The sequence below is a fragment of the Antedon mediterranea genome, chromosome 3 (assembly GCF_964355755.1).
Source record: "Antedon mediterranea chromosome 3, ecAntMedi1.1, whole genome shotgun sequence".
NCBI lineage: Eukaryota > Metazoa > Echinodermata > Crinoidea > Comatulida > Antedonidae > Antedon > Antedon mediterranea.
Genome location: NC_092672.1, coordinates 35822475 through 35843074, shown reverse-complemented (window position 1 = coordinate 35843074; position 20600 = coordinate 35822475). Strand labels below are relative to the sequence as shown.

At 31.4% G+C, this 20600-nt stretch overlaps 1 protein-coding gene across 4 annotated transcripts; it reads left to right on the top strand.

The window, feature by feature from the left end:
* The first annotated feature begins 146 nt into the window (after positions 1–146).
* Positions 147–19939, top strand: LOC140045407 (cytospin-A-like). 4 transcript variants are annotated; one of them, XM_072090280.1, is made up of 7 exons: positions 4112–4204; positions 9609–9703; positions 9928–12239; positions 15725–15836; positions 16872–16988; positions 17523–17582; positions 17786–19939. In XM_072090280.1, the coding sequence occupies exons 3-7, from the start codon at positions 10003–10005 to the stop codon at positions 17873–17875; spliced, it is 2616 nt and encodes an 871-aa protein (XP_071946381.1). In that variant the 5' UTR covers positions 4112–4204; positions 9609–9703; positions 9928–10002; the 3' UTR covers positions 17876–19939. The 4 variants fall into 4 exon arrangements, with proteins under 4 accessions (XP_071946379.1, XP_071946381.1, XP_071946380.1 ...); XM_072090278.1 differs by lacking the exons at positions 4112–4204; positions 9609–9703 and adding an exon at positions 147–256; XM_072090279.1 differs by lacking the exon at positions 9609–9703.
* The last annotated feature ends 661 nt before the right edge of the window (positions 19940–20600 follow it).

Here is a 20600-nt window from a genome sequence, read left to right as displayed (position 1 = left end):
CTTCGGTACCTGAGCATGGTATTAGCATTTTTACTCCAAGCAAAGATCTCTGAGTGCTTAGTAATGAGTGGCCGTTGGGGGCTCTTGCTTTTGTTATGATAATTTAAAATCACGTTTTTGATTTTGAGTCGATTTTGAAGAACGGCCATAAGAACATGTGTGAGGGAGAGAATAAAAGAAAAAACAAAAGCCATTTTATGGGTCCTAGATGAATTAATTCAACTGTGAAAGCCCTGGAATCAAACTTTGAAATGTGGTAGGTCAGCCTATTTATTGTTCATGACAACGGCCTAGAAAAATGTTGTTTAAAATAGAAATCCAAACAGCCAGGCCAGTGTGTGTCACTTTCTGTGACCGGGGAAATCCGTGATTGGAGGAGCACACAACCCAGACATCATTCACTGCCTTTGTAATGTAATTAGGCCTAGAAGTAAGTATGGTATAGCGATCCCGGTATATGGTATTGTAAGCATTGCATTGGTAATATATAGTTAATAAAAGTCGTTATTTTTAATTTAAAGATTAACTAGGACTAAAATAAATAGATATTTTTCATTCCATATATGATTCTGGTTTCAAATATATTAATATTTCAATCTCTATTCTATCTATGTCTGTCTTTCTGAAATCTTCAACAGTTTTTTTTTTAAATTCATACAACGTTGAGACAGAAAAAATGTGTACAAACACAGACACCTGTATCTTTTCAGGAATAAAATTAGAAGTAAAAAATACTTTGTCTCATAAAAGATCACTAAAATAAACAGAAATAAAATTATATCATAAGCAAAGAAATATCAATATCAAACTTTTGAGGCATTTTCTTTTATTATTGGTCAAATGAATTGCAATAAAAATAAATTTAAAGTACAATACATACCGTAAAACCTCGAAAAGAAGCCCATGGGCTTCTTTTTTTAGTGCTCTTGGGTGGGTTTCTTTTCGAGAGTACTTTTGCAAACTGTAGAGGGGGGCTTCTTTTCGAAATGAATGCTGTAAATTTTGTGAATTTCTACTACAATAATGTGACTTTTGAGACATTTTTTCAACCATGAAATTATGTTTAATATACCAATTAAAAAACAATATAAAAAGCAAAAAAACAGTCCTATGATTCACCGTCAAATACAATAATTTCGTCATCATCTCAATACAGTATGAGTAGTCTATCCGGGAGTCTATCTCGAAATGAAGCCCATACTATCTTGAAAAGAAGCCCGGGGCTTCATTTCGAGATGGGCTTTTTTTCGAGAGTACTTTTGCAAACTGAGAGGGGCTTCGTTTCGAGATGGGCTTCATTTCGAGGTTTAAGCCCATGGGCTTCTTTTCGAGGTTTTACGGTATCTTCATTAATCAAAATTTTAAATAACGTCAGTTTTTGAAATTTTTTTTAAAACACTGATTAGTTTTAAATAAATTTTATCAAGTAAAAAGTTGAGTAAGCCTATTGTCTAAATTATCAATATTTGGTGGTGTAGTGGCTCGTTGTTCTTAGCATGATAGTGATAGTTACCATGCCTGAAATTCATTGTTTCAACATAGAGTAAAGACAATTTAATTTGGGGAACAACCACCATCTCCTACCCAAAAAAAAAACAATAATAAACAATAATAATAATTATTTATTTAAATAATATCCATTATTTAATAATATTCATTAATTTATTCATCTTTTTATTTCGGAATATCATGGTGACATATAAATATATCCATAGCAATATTACTTTAAAATCCATATACAGTACTGTATCATTCTATCAAGAAAATGCTATGCATTTAATAACCAATATATTACACACATTTACTTACCCAAATATAAATTATTCGTTGGTATTTATTCATAGATTAAAATATAGCAGCAAACACATGCTAAGTTGTATTTCAATTTACAAAATATGTATAAAATTGGTTTTAAAATTACTTGTAGTCTACCTATAGAAGAATCTCTACCAAGGCTTTTGGCAAATAAAGTAAAAAGTTCTCAACGTCTATCAATAAGTGTACCTAAGCACAGCTCGACCAAGGCATCATCGTAGGTGGAATAACCAATAATAATAATAATTGCTTTTGAATGTAGCGAAAAAACATTAAGTTTCCTATGCAGTTGGTAGGAAGTTGTGAGGTAAACATTACATCCTGTCTGTTGACCATGTACATACTAGACGACGAATGATATAGGTCTACAACTACTTATAGCATAACATGACTAGACATACTGGATCAGGAATATATACCCAATAACATTTAAAGGTAATCATAATTTATGTTTTGTAGCATATTTTCTACCTGATATTTGACATGTTTTTACCGTAAAATTTAAGTTCAGTAATGTAAAATTTGTTTAGCCATTTTTAGTTGAATACATAATATTTCTATACAGTGCATAGCATTATTGTGTTTCCTTATTTTGTAATGTTCACACAGTTATTTCTGTTTACTAATAAGTATTTATTATTACTATTATAGACTAGTGACTTAGTTCAGTCTAAATCTTGTTTATCAAAAGGCCAGCTTAATGTTTTTACACATTTTAACAACCCTAACTATTTTTTTAAATTCAAGCCTAAAATAAAAAAGAAAACCCCTTTACCTATACACATGTAGTTTATACCTTTAGGTGAGTAATACCACCTGTACCCCACCATCGGTTAGATCAAAGCACCACCCAGGCACCAGGCCTTGTCTTTTAAGGCGAGTGAGTGTGATCACTCGCTTAACACACTCCTAAACTGCCCTTGAGGAGTGCGATTTACAACACGCTTAAATTTGGTAAACTTCTACACACCAAATACAAACAGCACACCTACAGCACCCCTGAATGTATTGAGGAGTGCAATTTGTAGCACACCTATGATTTTCAAACAAGGCCTGAGGCACCCATCCTGTGAACTATTTTATGGGAATTTCATTTTCACTTCTAAAATATAAAAATAAATGTACATTTTGCTATGAATAGATCACAAATGTTTTGAACGCTTCGTCAGGAAACATTACACATCCCACTCTAACTTTAGTATAAATATCAGATTCCCTAAAGTTCACAAAGTGTAGAATATAAGTTAAGTCCTCAATCTCTTTGATACCACAAAGGTCTTATAAGGAAATCCAGATTGATCAGTTACCATGCAAATTCATTGGATAGCATTCTTTGAGATTTAAATGTTAACATTTCCCAAAAAATAACACTTATAATTGAATTACATATCACCCTTGAACCCTTCATGTGGTGATATCTCATAATCCTAATGTTTTCAACCTTGTTGAATGCTTAAATATTTTGTTTTTTATTTTCTATTTTATCTCATTAATCCTAATCTAATATTTTGGAACTTTCATAAAACAGTTTGAGGCCATGTGTAGCCTATTTTGCCAGTTTACCTGGATAAACCAAACATAGCCTCACTCTCCAAGAGAGGACATTCAAATTATGAAAAGAAGAAAACAGCAGAGCACGTCACTCCTATCGGTGTATAATCTGTGTTATATAAATGATTGTACCAATGTACTGTGTAACAGTTTAAGGCTGTGTGTAGCATATTTCGTGCCAGCTTACCTGGATAAACCAACAATAGCCTCTCTCTCAAAAAAGAGGACATACAAATCAGGGCCGTACGCAGGGGGGGTGCAACGGGTGCGTACAGCTCCCATATTTAGGGTGATGTTATAAAAAGTACAATTAGTCAATGAACAAAATATTTCTGTGACCCTTTTGTGACTTTTTAGGTCACAATCCCAACTATGGTACAGTTAGTTGCAATGTTGTGAAATGGTCTTTTATTGTGATTGTTGAAATTTTGTTTTCTTTATTTAGATATTACCTTGAATTAATCATTTTATGTATAACTTGTTGTAAGCATTTCTTTGACTTTTGAGGTCACAAACCCGCTGGAACGTGATTACAGGACAATAGTTGTTCATAAATAGTTCTATCTATTTCACGCTCTACCTTGTCTTTTAGCGGCCCACTGACAAACTATTGTCATTGACATTGAATAGAACAATTGGGGATGGACAAAATTTAAAGCCTGCCCTAATTTATGTACAGTTACCTTTATAATAGTAAAAAGTGTCAATTTTCCACAGTTTTTGAGTTTCATTCTTGACATGATGATGGATCGTAGCACTGCGTTGTCACTATTGGTTTCTGATTTAAATATTTGAAATTTCTGATTGTTCTAAAACTGCAAACTTGGATAATATAACGGTAAGAGCAATAAGATAATTTTATAATTTAACCAAATATAACTATTATGACTAGAGGGTGGAGGTGGGCCTAAAAATGGCGAGTGCCCTATTCTAACTTCTATCTTTGTAATGTTGGTTGGTAGGAGTGGGGGACAGACAAAATAGCTGGGTTGAAACTGAATTTCTATTTAGTTTTAAACCAACAAAATGTGACTGTAAGTTATAATTTTTTTCACTTAATTTTTTATTTAAAATTTTAAGTGAAATTGAATAAATTATTATTATTATTTTAAAATCACAGTAAAGGTGGAAAAATTAATATAATAATTGTTGAACGCTGTTGTTAAAAAACTTTGTTCCTTTGATTGTAACTTTATATATTTCCCGTAGCAAAAAAAAAATGATATGATTTAAAAATATAAAAATTAAAAAATTTTGCCCCTTAAAAGATTACTTATTGTTAGAACTTTCAAGCGGTATTTGTCTAAAATACTTGATTGCTTTGATCATAATGCTTAATTACATCTAAACACTCATTACACGTTTAGGCAATCTTTCAAAATATTTTTCTATTTTTCATCTGCAACTGAGCATAAGCAAGTAAAGCCTATCATAATGCCACGATATTATGCCATAAAATAACCTGATTAGGTATTCGAATCAGTCAAGCGTGAAATAACTGCCTTACACAAAAGCCTACCGTACTGGCTTTACAACATCTATTGGTTGAATTAACATACATCGCTGGACTCAATAATGAAAAATAAAATTCTGGATTTATTTTGCTGAGAGGAGATTTCCCTTTCATTTGCATGCACGTATGCTGGGGTTTTGCTAGGCCGTTTTTAGCTTCGTGAACGGATTTTGCAATGGCAGATGTAAGTATGTGTCAGACGGCATCCATCATGCTGTGTGCTGTTTATTGATTGTCTTCTGCAGTACACAGATCAGCGATAATTGTGATCTCCGTAATAATATTCACAAATTCGCTATCTCGTTAATATATTATCTGTCTAAATTTGTTTGCATCTTAAACAATGTAAATTTTTTAATATTAATTACACACATTCACTAAAAATTATTTTATAGAGTATTTAATAATTAATTGTGCTATGTAAATATTACGTTCAAATTATTTATGCTAGTGGTATGTTTTATACAAATATTGGTTTCAGTTGTAATTTATTGTATTGAATGTATAATTTATTATACAACCTTTTCGTTAGAAGCCTAGATTGTCTGCAGTCGGTTAATAACATTAAACACAGGAAACGTATGCTAGTATTAAAGTATTATGCTGTATTATGATAATTTTATTGATTAATAATAATATTTTGCAGCAAAATGTGTCCTATTAAAATGGTAAAATAGAGATAAATAAGCTCGCATCTGTGCTAATTAGTAGATTTTGAAAATATTTTATATAGAAGGAGGATGGTGGAATAGTACAGTATGAAGTGGTTACTACTGCTTATAGTTATTTCAATATAACTGGCATTTGAACAGTTCATCTAATGAGGTTTTATTAATAAATGTGAGTGTTGTTGTATACTTTGCATGCGTTCCATGAAAAGGTGTGGCAAGACTTGACTCCTCCTACCATATTTGTTGTCATTACAAACATATTCCAGTGTAGTTGTTTATTTATTTATTTATTTATTGAAATATAAACCATGAATCTTTTACACACCTTTTAATAAAAGTGTTACAGAAATTGTTTATGATAATAATTACAATTTTATAAATTAATTGTTGCAACATGGAGGCAGTGTAAACGTGTTTTCATGAATTTATCTACACCAAATTCCGAGCTTTCATTCGTTAATGCATGGTTTGATAATGTGAAGGTTGAAATAATAATATTATGAAAGCACTGTGATCAATAATGAACTAAGTGAGTCTGAACTGACTTTGGTTGCTTTTCAAATTAATATTATGGATGTTGCTATAGGTCGTTTAAAAAGGGCATATAAGTAATTTGTCATTTCAAATATTTTTCTATTCATTTAGTGTATTTTGGTGTCATGCATCATAAGGTGATATCATACACATTTTATAAATTCATATAGTACCATCCATAAACTTACTAGTAACTCGGCAATTACAGGATTGATAAACTACATCATGCTTTAATATATATCAGTCTTATCAGTAATTCAGACTTATGGTATAGGTATTGAGTACTGTAGGCATTATCAGTGGTGGTTACAAAACTTGCACTACAGTATGTCAGACTTGAACCCTGGACATTTGGATTTGAAGGCAAGCACTAACCACCACCAAGCTACACCTCCACTTAACTTGTAAACATTATCAGTTGTTTAATCATTTTTTTCTTTTTTTTTAATGGGTAAACTGGGTATTAACCTAGCATCTCCTTTTGTCTAGATGGATATTAATCGCCTACATTTTTAGTTTTTAACTTTACAATACTTAGTGTTGTATATTCTGGTACAGCCGCTCCATGATCTCTTTGCTTTTCTTCCTTATATCTTTACTCTTTTTTTTTAAAGTTTTACTAACGATTTTTATTTTATTTTATTATATTTATATTTTTGCTTTATGTACACGACAACTAACGATCAAATAACAGTTTTTCACATCGCAACTTATACAACGTAATTTTGAAAACTACAACCATTTTTCAATATACATACAACGTACATTTCTAGTCTAACAAAAACATTTTTCTAAACTTTCTATTATTTAAAAGTCGAAGATAGCCAGGTCTCGGGTCCATTCTATTGTCGCCACAGATTGATATCTTCATCAGTACTTCTATGAATGGATGATTAGGTGGGAACACGAACGCTAGTTGATCATACCCAGTACCGTTTTGATCGTACGATTAATCGGGAAACCACCTCACGATATTAATACAAAGTGTATGCTGACATCTGCTGGGTGAAGTTTAACTATTTTTGCTACTATGTCTTTGTGTTACACTACTGTGATACTATCTCTTGTTCTGTCTACAAAGCTTATTTGTTTTTTAGCCTGTAGCTATTCTATGAAAATTTAAAAAGTACGGTTACCCTTATTCATATAACTACAGTATTCTGATTATGAACGTGCATTAAAAAACTGAATTTTACATATTAAATGCAAGTCATATCCTACAGCAGATTAAGAAGATGTAGATATGAGATATTCTGAGTTCATAATCATATTATTAAAAACAATTTATGCCCTTTTGTGTTCATTTTTGTTTGTATCCAAGTTCAATTTTTAACTATTCTATACATCACACAAGTACTGTATCAATACATTTTAAAGAAGTATTTTTTTTAAATAATAGAAAACTTAATACTATTCTTAGAATGAATAATGGTGTGAATTTTTTTTTATTTTATCTCTTCCACCAAACACTTCAACCCTTTCTACCCCTCCCCCCCCCCCTCTCCTTTCCATCGATTTCAAAAGAATATAATGTACTAGGGTGAACAAGCCTATAATGATGCCATAACAGACTTAACAATCAACACTCACCAGGCATTATTTAAAATAATGCCTGGCGACTGTTGATTTAATTAAAAGAATAATTTAAAAGAAAATGCAATTAGATAATAATTTAACAATAAATAATTATTATCATTTGTCGTTCCATAAATTGAGATAAATGAAAACAATAGTCATTATAATTTTTGAATTTGAATTTAAAACTTTTTTTTAAATCTAATTACTGTATAATGAGATACATCAATTCAAATTATTCTCTAGCCAGCTCATGAATAATGTTGTTATTGCACGTCGTCGTCGGAGCATCAAGCAATTTTAACATTCTTTTTCTGCTAGGTGACGATAAGTACAGTTCAGTAATGCACTGAATATTTTAGCACAAATGTAAATTAGCTGATAAATATGTTGTATTCCCGTTAAAATGCTGGTTGTCTATGATTTTCTTATAAATGGCAAATTATATTGTACAATAAAATTTTACAAAAATGTAAATAAAAAGTATAAAAAAATGGACTCAAATTGACCTGGAGAAAAGCTGGTTGGTTAAAATGGATTTTTTCTATTAATGCAAAGAAATGATCGATATGAATTGATACTCCATAGAATTACTGTAATAATGTTAGTATAGAGTATGATAATGATAATATTAATGTGAGAAAGAAATGTATTATTTAAATGATGTTAAAATGATACATTTAAACCTACATTAAGTCACCACTACACTAACTTTGCCCCATATACAGTATTATTCATCACTCTCAGTGTTATAAATGAATACAGTTTAGCCTCATGAATATTCATAAGTTATCTAATGCATTATTAATCATTTCCTGGCAATTTGAAGCTAGCAATTCAGTCTCATTAATTCACACAATAAATTATTTTATAGTCTAAAATTAATAACATAGGAATATTAATGCAAATAGATTCACTGGCTACATTAAACATAAGAAAACATTATACTACATATTTTATAGCCACAAATAACATTTTTTTTGGATGAACCAAAATGTTAATGGAAGTACGATATGTGATGAACATGAAATGATCCTAGGTTTTACACCCAGGTCAGCGAATCTAGCTAATGGATTCACAAATTACATTTTCTATGCAATAATGTGATATTATTATTAGTCTGCAATATCAATTATTAGTAGAAACTTAACAATAGGGTCTTTGTTTACAGAGTTTGTTCTTTATTTTCTAAATAATTTGTAATTATGTCTATGAACAGGCTACTGTATTACTAATACTAGATAATTCACTTGATATGCCCTTATTCTGTGTTGTTTATTCTGTGTTAAGTCTGATTTAACGCTAGGTTAGTACCTGAAATCTACTAAATATCAGCTTTATTTTGTTCCATTCTTTAGCATAATAGGAAGATTACAAGACAAATTCTATAGAATTGTCAGGAAAATTTGCATGGCCAAATAAATATGTAAGGTTTCAAAGAATAGTATAGTCAGAATATCTATAAATGCACTCTTTATAATTATTACATTACTGTACTATTAGTTGATACTGTATTTCATTATTTAGAATTTATATTATTATATACAGTAATATCATATTTACTGAAATCCTCAGTTCCCCTACACCACATAATTCAAATGAATACGTTATTTTGTACTTCTGTGTTTGGTAGTTATTATTACAAATTGGATAACTGGCAGAATCAATATTAAATTAATTAAAAATCTTCTTAGCTGTTATGAAATTACTGGCCTATTTGTATTTTAATTAGTTACTTTAATTTTATGCTAACAAGGATTAATTTGACCTCAAGTGAGTTAATTTAATTTAAGCATAGATAGTTCAAAATTTGATGCTTATTTTAGCTCAATTTAGCTCAATTTAAAGTTATTTTTAGACCATCCCTAAAAGGAAATGGTTACCTCTGAAAGGGCAATAGAATGTTCTAAATGTGTCATGTTTGGAAAATTACTTTAAAAAACAAACAGAACAAGACTCAAGATGTATTCCAATGGTTATGTGAAGACTATGATTTCTTACAAGGGATTAAGAAGTTCAAATTTTGTGCTTTGGTTTTGTAAAGGTATACCTATAACAATAATGGTTTATTCCAAAAGTTGTTAAACACTTCAAACTTAACAAAGTGCGTTTCCTTCTATACATTTGACAACTTAGAGTTTCATTTTCAAATTAAATACTTCTACTTGAATTGGATCAATATTTTTTATCAGAAGACTATGTTTGTCAAAAGAATATAGATATTTCAGAAATCTACGATGTTTTATTCATTGCATTTTATCTCAACAGGTTGATGATACCACCCCTTCAACGCCGGTAGAACATTCCACCAGTGACGATTTAACTGAGCGGGTTACTGCCAACATGAGTCAGACGGACTTGAATACCGCTGGCTGGACGGAGATAAACGAGCTTCTGCAACAAACACAACAAGAAAACATGGCAATGCGACAGCAGTTAGAACTGTTGAAACAAGAGAACAGGAATTTGAAAGATAAAATAACAGCATTGGATTCATCTATGCAGTACTCAAAAACGGACTATGAAAAAGCAATGTTACTTGCATTAGAAGGAAGTTCACGATTACACGGAGAAAGTCCGACGTTACCGACGGAGCAAGATGGAACCACGCTTGAGCGTATGCCGTCAGAAGGTAGTCTTGTAAATGAATTGTTCTTACTTCCATTTATGCCATCTTCATCTTCAGATGGTGGATCAATTCTAGCTGATGATCCATCAAATACATCTGATAACAATTGGGATATAGTAAGTAGTGAAGGAGAAGGGTCAGTAGCTTGCTTGCAAGATCGGATCCTTCAAATGGAGGAGAATCATTATACAGTTAATGAAGAATTACAAGCAACATTACAAGAACTTACAGACTTACAAGAAAACAATAACTTTCTTTCTTTGGATAATGATAAACTAAATGAAGAAAAAGTTCTTCTTTTTGAACTTTTGTGTCAACAAATGGAAAAGCTCCAGCGTTTGGAAAAGTCTATTGAACATTTTAACAATTTTATAAAAGAAAATGAAATAGAATATGATAGTAAATCAACTGATGATAAATCTAAAGGAAAAGATGAAACATATAAACAAGTAACAGAGCTTGTGGAAGCAAATAAAACAAGCGTGGAAGGACAAAAATTTCTAGCAACTTTGATAGACCAACGCGATACTAGAAACAATTATGCAAAACTACAGGACAAACTTCTTGAAACTGAGCAAGTTAATGAAGAGTTAATAAATGAAAAAGAAAAAATAGAACGTGACATGGATCACTTTAATGAATTACTAATAAATGCAGAAGAAAATTTGAACAAGGTAAAAGTACAATTAGTTGATGAAAAGATGAAATCTGCAGATTTGGTTCAGTTCCAAGATCCAGATGGAACTTTAAATCTAGAAAAACTAATTGAGCATGCTGCCTCGGAAAAAGAACTGATTGAAAACCGATGTATTATGCTTGAAAAAGAATTGGAAACAAGCAAAGAAGAGACAGAACAGTTGCATGAACAATTAGAGAAGTATGAACAAATGTATGAGAATGAAAGACATGAGGAGTTATCCGCTATGAAAGAAACAATTGATGAACTTGAGTGTGAAAAGCAAGAATTAGAAACGGAGATTATTAATCTAAAAGATGCAATTGAAGAGATGGATGAAGAATCAGAACGCCATAAAGCAGACACACAGCTGCATCTTCAAACGATATCAGACCTGAATAAATCTCTGCAGAATGTAAAACAAGAAAAACAGGACTTGAACAGAAATTTGAATGAGTTGAAAAGAACTAGTACAATGGCAGCCGATGAATGGAAGACATTTCAGAAAGATTTACAATTGGCCGTGGTGATCGCAAATGATTATCGCAGCGAGGCTCAAATATCGAACGAGAAGCTTGTGAAAGAACGGTTGGAACTTTTCGATAAGATTAACAGTTTGGAGCAAGAAGTTGAGAGACTTAAGAAGGTACCAAGGCAGCTGCCTGTACCTGTACAAGTTAAAGCACAGCCACCACCAACAGAGAGTGAAATTAGAAAAAGGATGCAGGCATACATGAAGCCTGCTGATAAAGAATTAGCTCAACTGTGGCATGGAAATGCAGGACGTAAGAACACTCCACCTCTTTCTGTAAAATCTCTTGTAAGATCTATTGAAAATGTCTCGTCCCAGAATGGAACCCATCCTCCGGTTTCTCCATCCCCTCTGACTGAGCCTGATATTCTTGCTCAGACACCATCAAATGGATCTTCTGGTCGATCGTCTCCAGCATTCTCATCAAGACCAGCTTTAGAAAGACGCAACACAGCTGTCGTCTCCACAAAAACTGAATCAAAGACACCACCACCGTTATTACGCCGGGCCAGTACACCATTGATGTCACCAAATGAAACCAGGAAGAGTTTGAGTCCATCAGCTATATCGCGCACACCGACGACAAGAACCGATGCGAGGCAAGCGATTGGAGATGTGCTGTACAGAAGAGCAGATTTTCCAAACCGGAAGAATTCTACTTCTAATTCTTCACCGACCAATACATCAACTAAGGACAGCAATGGAATTAAGACGTCTGCAGTTATATCACAAAGAAGACAGAAGTAAGTTTCTCAATCCTTTTCTCATTTTTTTTAAATATAAAATTATATTATCTTATTCGTGGAGTGTTTTTTCTCATTTTCACAGATTTCCTTAAGGTTTTTTCCAATATAATACAGTATCACTCCAGCCAGTTTATAGTTTGTCTATGCTTATGAAATATATTTATCAGTTATTCATCAAACACTAGACACTTTCATTACAATGTGACAAACGGTAGAAAAGGTGAAAGTTACAAAGTGTGGGATTAATTTTTGCACATGTATTGGATGACCTAAGGTCATATGTTGCATTAAATTCTAACGTGCAGGAAAAATAGTCCCTTTAGATGTAAAGTTGAAACTTTATGAAAGCATTAAGATGACTTGCTATTATTATCTTTTGTTTCATTCCATCCAAAATTGATTGTAATTCTTTTATTAAATACAGTCAATATAATAATGTATTTTAAAAAGCTTGCTACACAGTGAATTTATTATTTTATTATTGATATAACATTTTCCATACAGTAATTGTATGCATTTTGACAATGAATGTTAACAATTTATTAAATTGTGAAAATTGCAATAATGATGATTAATTTCTAAGAAGTGTAATCTTTTAGAGGAAGAGGATTTTACAAGTGAATAAATGATTAAACTCTAATGCAAATTACGCTTAAAAGTTCATTTATCTTCAATATTCATTATGGAAGTTTTTACTCATAATCCTTTAGTGAACGTTTAAAGGGACAGTATGCTTTTTTATATTGAAATTAAAGAGAAATTATGTTTAAAAGGACATTTTTTAAATCAGACAATTTAGAAAATTCAAAAAATGAAGTGACTAATAATGTAGGATACTGCATATTGAATGAAAAAAAAATGCAGAAATTACAACCATATTTAATGGTTACAAAATAAATGGTAAATTCCAGTGTTGAATATTGTAATTTGTTATTAGTTGTACACAGTAGAAACTCCTCATTTACCCCTATTAAGGGGACAATTTCCTTTGAAACAAATAAGTGAGCAATATTGTTTTAACACTATCAGTCAACCTCAATTCAAGGTCACTCCTCCTCTTAAGGGGACCATTTGGTGGTCCCGAAGGTGTCCCCCAATAATGGTGGTTCTACTGGAATTGATAATTTTAAACTAGGTTTTAAAGACTTAAATTAGAGTCTGTAATCGTGCCTTTGTCGTTGATTTTAGACAAACTATTCTTGACATTAGTGTCCTAGTTGTCAATCTTGGCGTCATTGTATCAGTTGTTCATTTCATTGCCCTTGTCCTTCTTCCTTGGTCATTAAAAGATTGTTATTCATAAAAATCATTCACCCACACAAATTTCTACTTTACTCGCGCTACGTTTTAATCAATGTGAATTTCCTGTAGAATTCAATAAAAAATAAAATGTTTCTATTCAAAACTTTATTTTTTAGCGATTGTTCCTAGAATTATTTCACGACTTCTTAAATTTAGTCATCAACAATGCAAACATTAGTACCAATTTTAGGTGTTTAACTTGTAAAAGAATCTAGTTGAATGTATTTCATAATTTAAGTTTGTAATTTTAAGGGTTCCCTAGCAGAATAATTAAATTTCATCTTTCATAACTACCTAGTGTTGAGGCTTACGCCCGTATTCTTAAACCGGACTTTAGTCGTAGTTCGAGCTAAAACTAAAAAAATGACGTCATTTTAATTCATAAACCGAACTTCAACTAAATCACCGACTAAATCAGGCCAACCTCGACTAAATCGAGACGGATTTTGATCGATTTTTTTAGTCCTGGAGGGGGCAGACTAAATGGTCGACTAAATGGTTTTTAAACGATGTTTATAAAAAACGTAACAGTCATTGAGTTGTTATATTGGCCAGATATTGAAGAATGAAATATCTATATTTATATTAGCTTAATTAAATATACATTGGTATAAATTATAATAATTAAAATCATCTTTATTTACAACTGTATACAAATTACATTATTTTCTTCGCGCAAGTCCGACTTGAGCTACGTCACGCCATAGCGACAATGGGAGATGCGGCAATTCACCACGCGATGGAATGTTTAGGGGGCCTAGCGCTTTCTTGTCACGCTATGAAGTGCGTGGTTCGTGGCGATCATACTTTGTTGGGGTCCTAGAAAATATAAAAGTTACCGTACCGCCATGGTTCCTAAATATATTTTTAAGATTTTATTTGTTGTTAATCAAATATACTTCACTGTTAAATTAATACTGATATTGTTCTAATAATTAACGATTAAAATTATTTTTCATGTATATAGTCCTGATGCGTAAAAAGTGTTGTAAGAAATGGAAAGTGATATCAATGCGCAAAATTTCGTCTGCTCCTCAAATACTCTCTTGTCATTGGCCAATGTATAGCCTTTGTTACCCAGACGTGTGCAACTCGACTAAAAGCTCGACTTCATTAAGTCGAACTGCAAACTTCGACTACTTCGTTTTTGAATCGAATTTGAAGTAATAGCTCGAACTACGACTTTTCCAAGTCGAACTTCGAACTACGACTAAAGTCCGGTTTAAGAATACGGGCGATAGTATGACGTGCTAATTACTTTAAATTAAGTTTACCTAAATAGCAGTAATTTAAAGTAATTGAGCGCAATGCTAGTAATGAGGACATCTGTGGTCAGTATTAGTGTATGTATTTTCTACCAATTAAGCAATTGCTGACTAACTTTAATTTACTTATTTATTCAACTTACTTTTAAATCTGCCTTTTGAATGTATACTATTTCAACTTTAACTTTTAAAGTAACTTTTTACCAGTTAAAAAGTTTTAAAGCTCTGTCTACACTATCAAACTATAATGTGATATGCCCAAATATGGTAGTGATATGCACAAATATGGTAGTGATATGCACAAATATGGTAGTGATATGCACAAATATGGTAGTGCTATGACATCATCATGTCCATATATGGGCAGTTTGATAGTATAGACAGAACTGTATAGGTACTTTGATATTTGTTTGTTGAAGGAAACCTACAATATTTAGTTACTTTTAGCTATAAACTAAATTGAAGATATACAGCGCTATTGACTAAAATTGAAAGCAATGGTTTTAGATGAGGATGTCTGTGACTAGGTAGACTAGAGCTATCTGAGACATCTTTAAGGAAGGTGACTCAAGCTTACCTCATTATCTTTTAGTCTCTTGGATCTTATTTCCTTAAAAAAGTATATATTAATTTTACCCCAAAGTAAATTTGTGTACAATAATGAACTTATTGATATCTTGTTAAAATGATGTTTGAATTAGATAATGTTATTGCTATAAAAGCTAGTTATGTTTAGAATTTAAAAAGTACTAGTTAATGAGGTTTTTTAATAATATAAATACTGTACTTATTTAAATAAGAATATGTATGGCTCATAGTTGAAATGTATGCATTATAAAGTAGATTAAAACCCAAACCTTTTAATCTAGCATCATTTTTATTTGTAAATTTATTCATATTTATTATATTTTCTAGTGAAGCACCAGAGAAAAAGGACCCATTAACTGCACTTGTACGTCATGAAGGTGGTGGTTCAAAGCGAAATGCGCTTCTTCGCTGGTGTCAGAGTAAAACACAGGGATACACGGTTTGTTTTACATTTTATTATTGAAATAATAATCATAATTTGTCTCAAATAAATATGAAATTTGAGTTTTTATAATTTACCATACGGTGTTAAATATCAGATGATACATTGGCAAATGATATAAAGTGATAAGGATAAAGTTGTGATATTAAATATATTCTGACAGATATCTTCTCATTGTAAATAGTTTAGACAATAAACACATTTTGATGTGTAATGACATTGTAATAGACCTGCTGAGCACATGTTTAAACTCCTGAGCCTTTCATGGCTAGTTAATGTCATTGTCAAATAGGCTTCACTGCCAATTTTATTATTGAATTTTAAAGAACACTCAAAAACCTGATATTCACCTAATACCCGATTCACACATACAAAAATGTTACAAAATGTGAAGATTACATTGTTTCACAATACAGCGATATATGCACACACACGCATATCTTTCTAATGAGGTTTTTACATGCAGTGTATTAGTTTTACACTTTGACAAACTAGCATCTAATTAGTTAGGTTTTGTTATATTGTTGACTTTGGTAATTCTATATTTATTCTTTTTAAATTCATATAAAGCTCTGTCTACACTATCAAAGTTTATGTAACAAAAAAATGTGATGTGCCCATATATGGGCATGATGTTGTCATATCAATACCATATTTGGGCATATCACTACCATATTTGGGTACAATTTTTTTCTCACATATACTTTGATAGTTTGATAGTTTCAAAAAAGTTTGATAGTGTAGACAGAGCTTTAAGAGATTTTTCTAAATCAAAACTAGACATAGAGTTTTTTTTTTTTTTTTTTTTTTTTTTTTTTACTTTTTAATGTTGTAAATTTTGATGTTTGAAAGCTTGTACCAATTTTATATGTAAATCTCTCGCAATTCAGTTTTATTTTATATATACTGCAAAGAGAAATATTGAATAAAAGCAGAATGAATACAGAATACTTAAAAGGTGCCGCCATAAGACCACTGCATATAATAATAGGTGTATTTATCATTTAGTACTATTCTTTTTTCTTTTTTCAGAATATCGACATAACCAATTTTAGTAGCAGTTGGAACGATGGACTTGGGTTTTGTGCATTGATTCACAGCCATGTTCCACATCTTTTACCATATCATGAATTAAACAGTATCGATAAAGTAAGTTGTTGTCAGTTTTTGTTAGTATCATTTTTGTTTAAAATGCTGTATATAAATATAACTTGCTAGGTGTCTGTGACAAGAATGTGCTGAACACATGTTGAGCCAGACGTTCAAAGAAATTGGTCTGAAAATAATAGGAGCGCCCATTGCTCTAGATAGAATGCAAAGACTATTATTATATACTGACTCTACAGTAATAAAAGGTTCATTATTTTTGTAAAAACTTTACTCATCCTGAAATATAATTATATCCTGGTTCAAATTTACAATAGTCAAGAGAATCGTTATGTATTTTATGAGCTGACTCTAATATATGAGTGAGCCACCTATAGTACAGTATTGTTGGTACGTATTGTGTGTCGCCCTCTAGACATGTGTAGTAAGGCAATTATCGAAACCTAATTATTGGTATTCATTAGAAAATACATTTGACATTGATATAAACAAAAACTTAAATATAAGTAAATTATGATTTTCTATAAAATCATATTAATGCTCTCCTAATAATATATATTTTGCTTATGTTTATAGCGGAGGAATTTCACTGCTGCATTCAAAGCTGCAGAGAGTGTTGGTATACCAAGTATTTTAGTAAGTGTATTATTTTAATTTAATATCTGTTCCTTTTCTGATAAAGATAAACTATAGGTCAAATGTTTGTTGCATCTACAATTGACTATGATATAAAATACTTAAAGGAGCCAGAAAAATTGAACCTGAACATATAGATTTCAATAAACCTTTAAAAAAATGTCTATAATTTAATTATCTTTATGTCAAACTTTTCTGTTTAGGATGTCGAGGACATGGTAAAAATGGAACGACCCGACTGGCAGTCTGTAATGACGTATATCACATCCATCTACACACATTTTGAAACCTAACATGGAAAATGGAACGACCCGACTGGCAGTCTGTAATGACGTATATCACATCCATCTACACACATTTTGAAACCTAACATGGAAAATGGAACGACCCGACTGGCAGTCTGTAATGACGTATATCACATCCATTTACACACATTTTGAAACCTAACAACAAAAACCTACCGCTACTGGATCCAATCTATTCTGTTATGTAAACTTTATACTGCAAGACCTACATAAACATTGTAAACAAGATTATTGTATTAAAGAAGAGGGTATGAAATATATCACATCTGGTAACTGTACACCAAAATGTTGATTATGACTGTAATATGACTTTTTAATGATCATCTCAAATTCATGAATATAATCTGTCTATAGATAAATAATTCTGGTTTCTTCTTAATATTCATTGCATGGATATTTGTGTTTACTCATGTAGTAGCCTATCAACAGATCACCCATAACTTGGAATTTATGATTGCTATTAGTATACACATAAGCTCGGTCTACACTATCAAACTTTATGTGACAAAAAAATGTGATGTGCCCATATATGGACATGATGATGTCATATCACTACCATATTTAAGAATATCACTACCATATTTGGGCACCATCACACTTTTTTTGTCAAACTAGTTTGATAGTGTAGACAGAGCTTAAAGATTATCAATTGTAGCCTATACCCAAATTTTGAACTTGTGCTCACTATTTATCCATAAATTTGACTGTCCTACAACTGGACATTCAAGTGAACAGTTTCACTCTGGGACAGGTTAATATTGGATATGCTTCTGTCTAAATGCAGCATTTTATTCTCTCAAATTAAAATATACTTATAAATGTGCTTCTTATATATTTATGATTTTAATTATATTGATTATTATATTGATTATATTGATTATTATATTGATTATTAGTTAGCATTATAAAATTGTTGTTATTTCTTCCAAAGTTGTATGTGCTTAAATCTTGAGATTTGTAAATGTTTAAACCTTGATTTAGCCAATAGACCAAATAATGGGTTTTTATCCTCAGTGTTAGTTAAAATGTTATATTAATGTATACTAAATATGTTACAGGCCCTAATGTTATTGTCCACCTTGTTTGTATGATATCAAACGTTTAATTCCTATTTAAGAATATAAAATAAAATAAGTACTTGTGAAAGTACAGTACAGCCAACTCTCCCAATTCTGGACACCTTTGGGCTGGCGTAATATGTCAGGTTTCTGGAATTCTGGACACCTTTGGGCTGGCGTAATATGTCAGGTTTCTGGAATTCTGGACACCTTTGGGCTGGCGTAATATGACAGGTTTCTGGAAAGTGTGATATTCAGAATGTGTTTTTTAATGGAAATAAGAATTTGGGACCGTTTGGACCTTAAGAAAAGGTCTGGTTTTGGGAGAGTTGCTGGTTTTCAGAGTCCGGTATTGGGAGAGTTAACTGTAACAACATGTTGAAGAATTATTAATTATAACCAACAGTGTCTCAGACAAAATTATGTATACTATGTCTTAAAAAAAGCTGACTCTTCATACAAAAGTACTTTTACATTTAATAGGCAATATTACCGTTTGTGTTGTGTATTTGTATTTGTCAAAAATAGAATAATAATTTAGTACATTTGAAAAATTAATATCCCAAGAGCTTTCCAAATTAATTTTTGCCAACGCTTTGTTTTCATTTTCTGTGGTGACCACGAACCTCAGGATTTTGTGAAGTATGTGCTTAATTGGTAGGCCCAATTGACACCAATGTATGTGTACAGTGGCATAACACAGACGCCCGAGGCCCCTGGTTTAGGAACCATAAGTGGCTCTCCAATGCTGGAGACCAGGCATATTTAGTTTTTTTAATGCCTATGGGCACTGCTCACTGGGCCTCGATATGCTCCGGGCCCCTGGGTTTAGCCAGTGAGCGCTGATAGCCGTTACGCCACTGTATGTGTATAACACTTTTTCAACCATAGTTGTCAAACGTAGGCATCATGAATGAATATTTCAGTTATTTTCACTTTGTTGTTGCAGTATTTCAATATTTTATATGTTTATAAATTATTATTATTATTATTATTATTATTATATAAATTATTAATTACTGATTAACCAAAGTAACTATACATGTACCTATTACAAAAAAGGTATTTATAAGTATTATTGTACATTATTTTACACTGAATAGTAATTAGTCCAATACTTGTGTCTCATTCTCACAGATTTTCTCTTCTTAACCGTTTAAAAATTAAATTTCTAGTATACCACTGGGCGGTTTCAAGTTTCCCTATAGTCTATCAAATGAATGTATATAGCAATGTAATATAAACTACTTATTTAATGTTCTTTTTAACGCAAATAATGTTATTATTAATGCTATTCTACTCTTTTAAAATTTAAATATGAATTGTATGCTAAAGTGTAACTTATAAATTCTTGGTAACTCTTTGTCGTGCAACGGTGACGCTCAATGACGCACGCATAAAAAGTGTTACAATTGATCGCAAAAAGTCACAAAAATTTAGTAGTGAGATACCTTTTATAAAATGTGTTCGCATGGTACTGTTAAACATAAATTAAGTACTTACTATAAATTGAATACTATTGTACAACAGGGTTTGTCAAATATGCTTAATTATGGTCATTTTGTCTTTTTCATTAATGTTGACTTATCCCTGATAAACACAATTATGTTACTGTATATCAAATTATTACCTTGGAAAGTGTGTTTTTTTAAATA

Bases quoted from the DNA above. Each gene is read 5' to 3' on its own strand.
- LOC140045407 (XM_072090277.1), top strand. The intron at 12,240-15,724 runs GTAAGTTTCTCA...TATATTTTCTAG, and splicing joins ATATCACAAAGAAGACAGAA to TGAAGCACCAGAGAAAAAGG. The intron at 17,583-17,785 runs GTAAGTGTATTA...TTTTCTGTTTAG, and splicing joins TTGGTATACCAAGTATTTTA to GATGTCGAGGACATGGTAAA.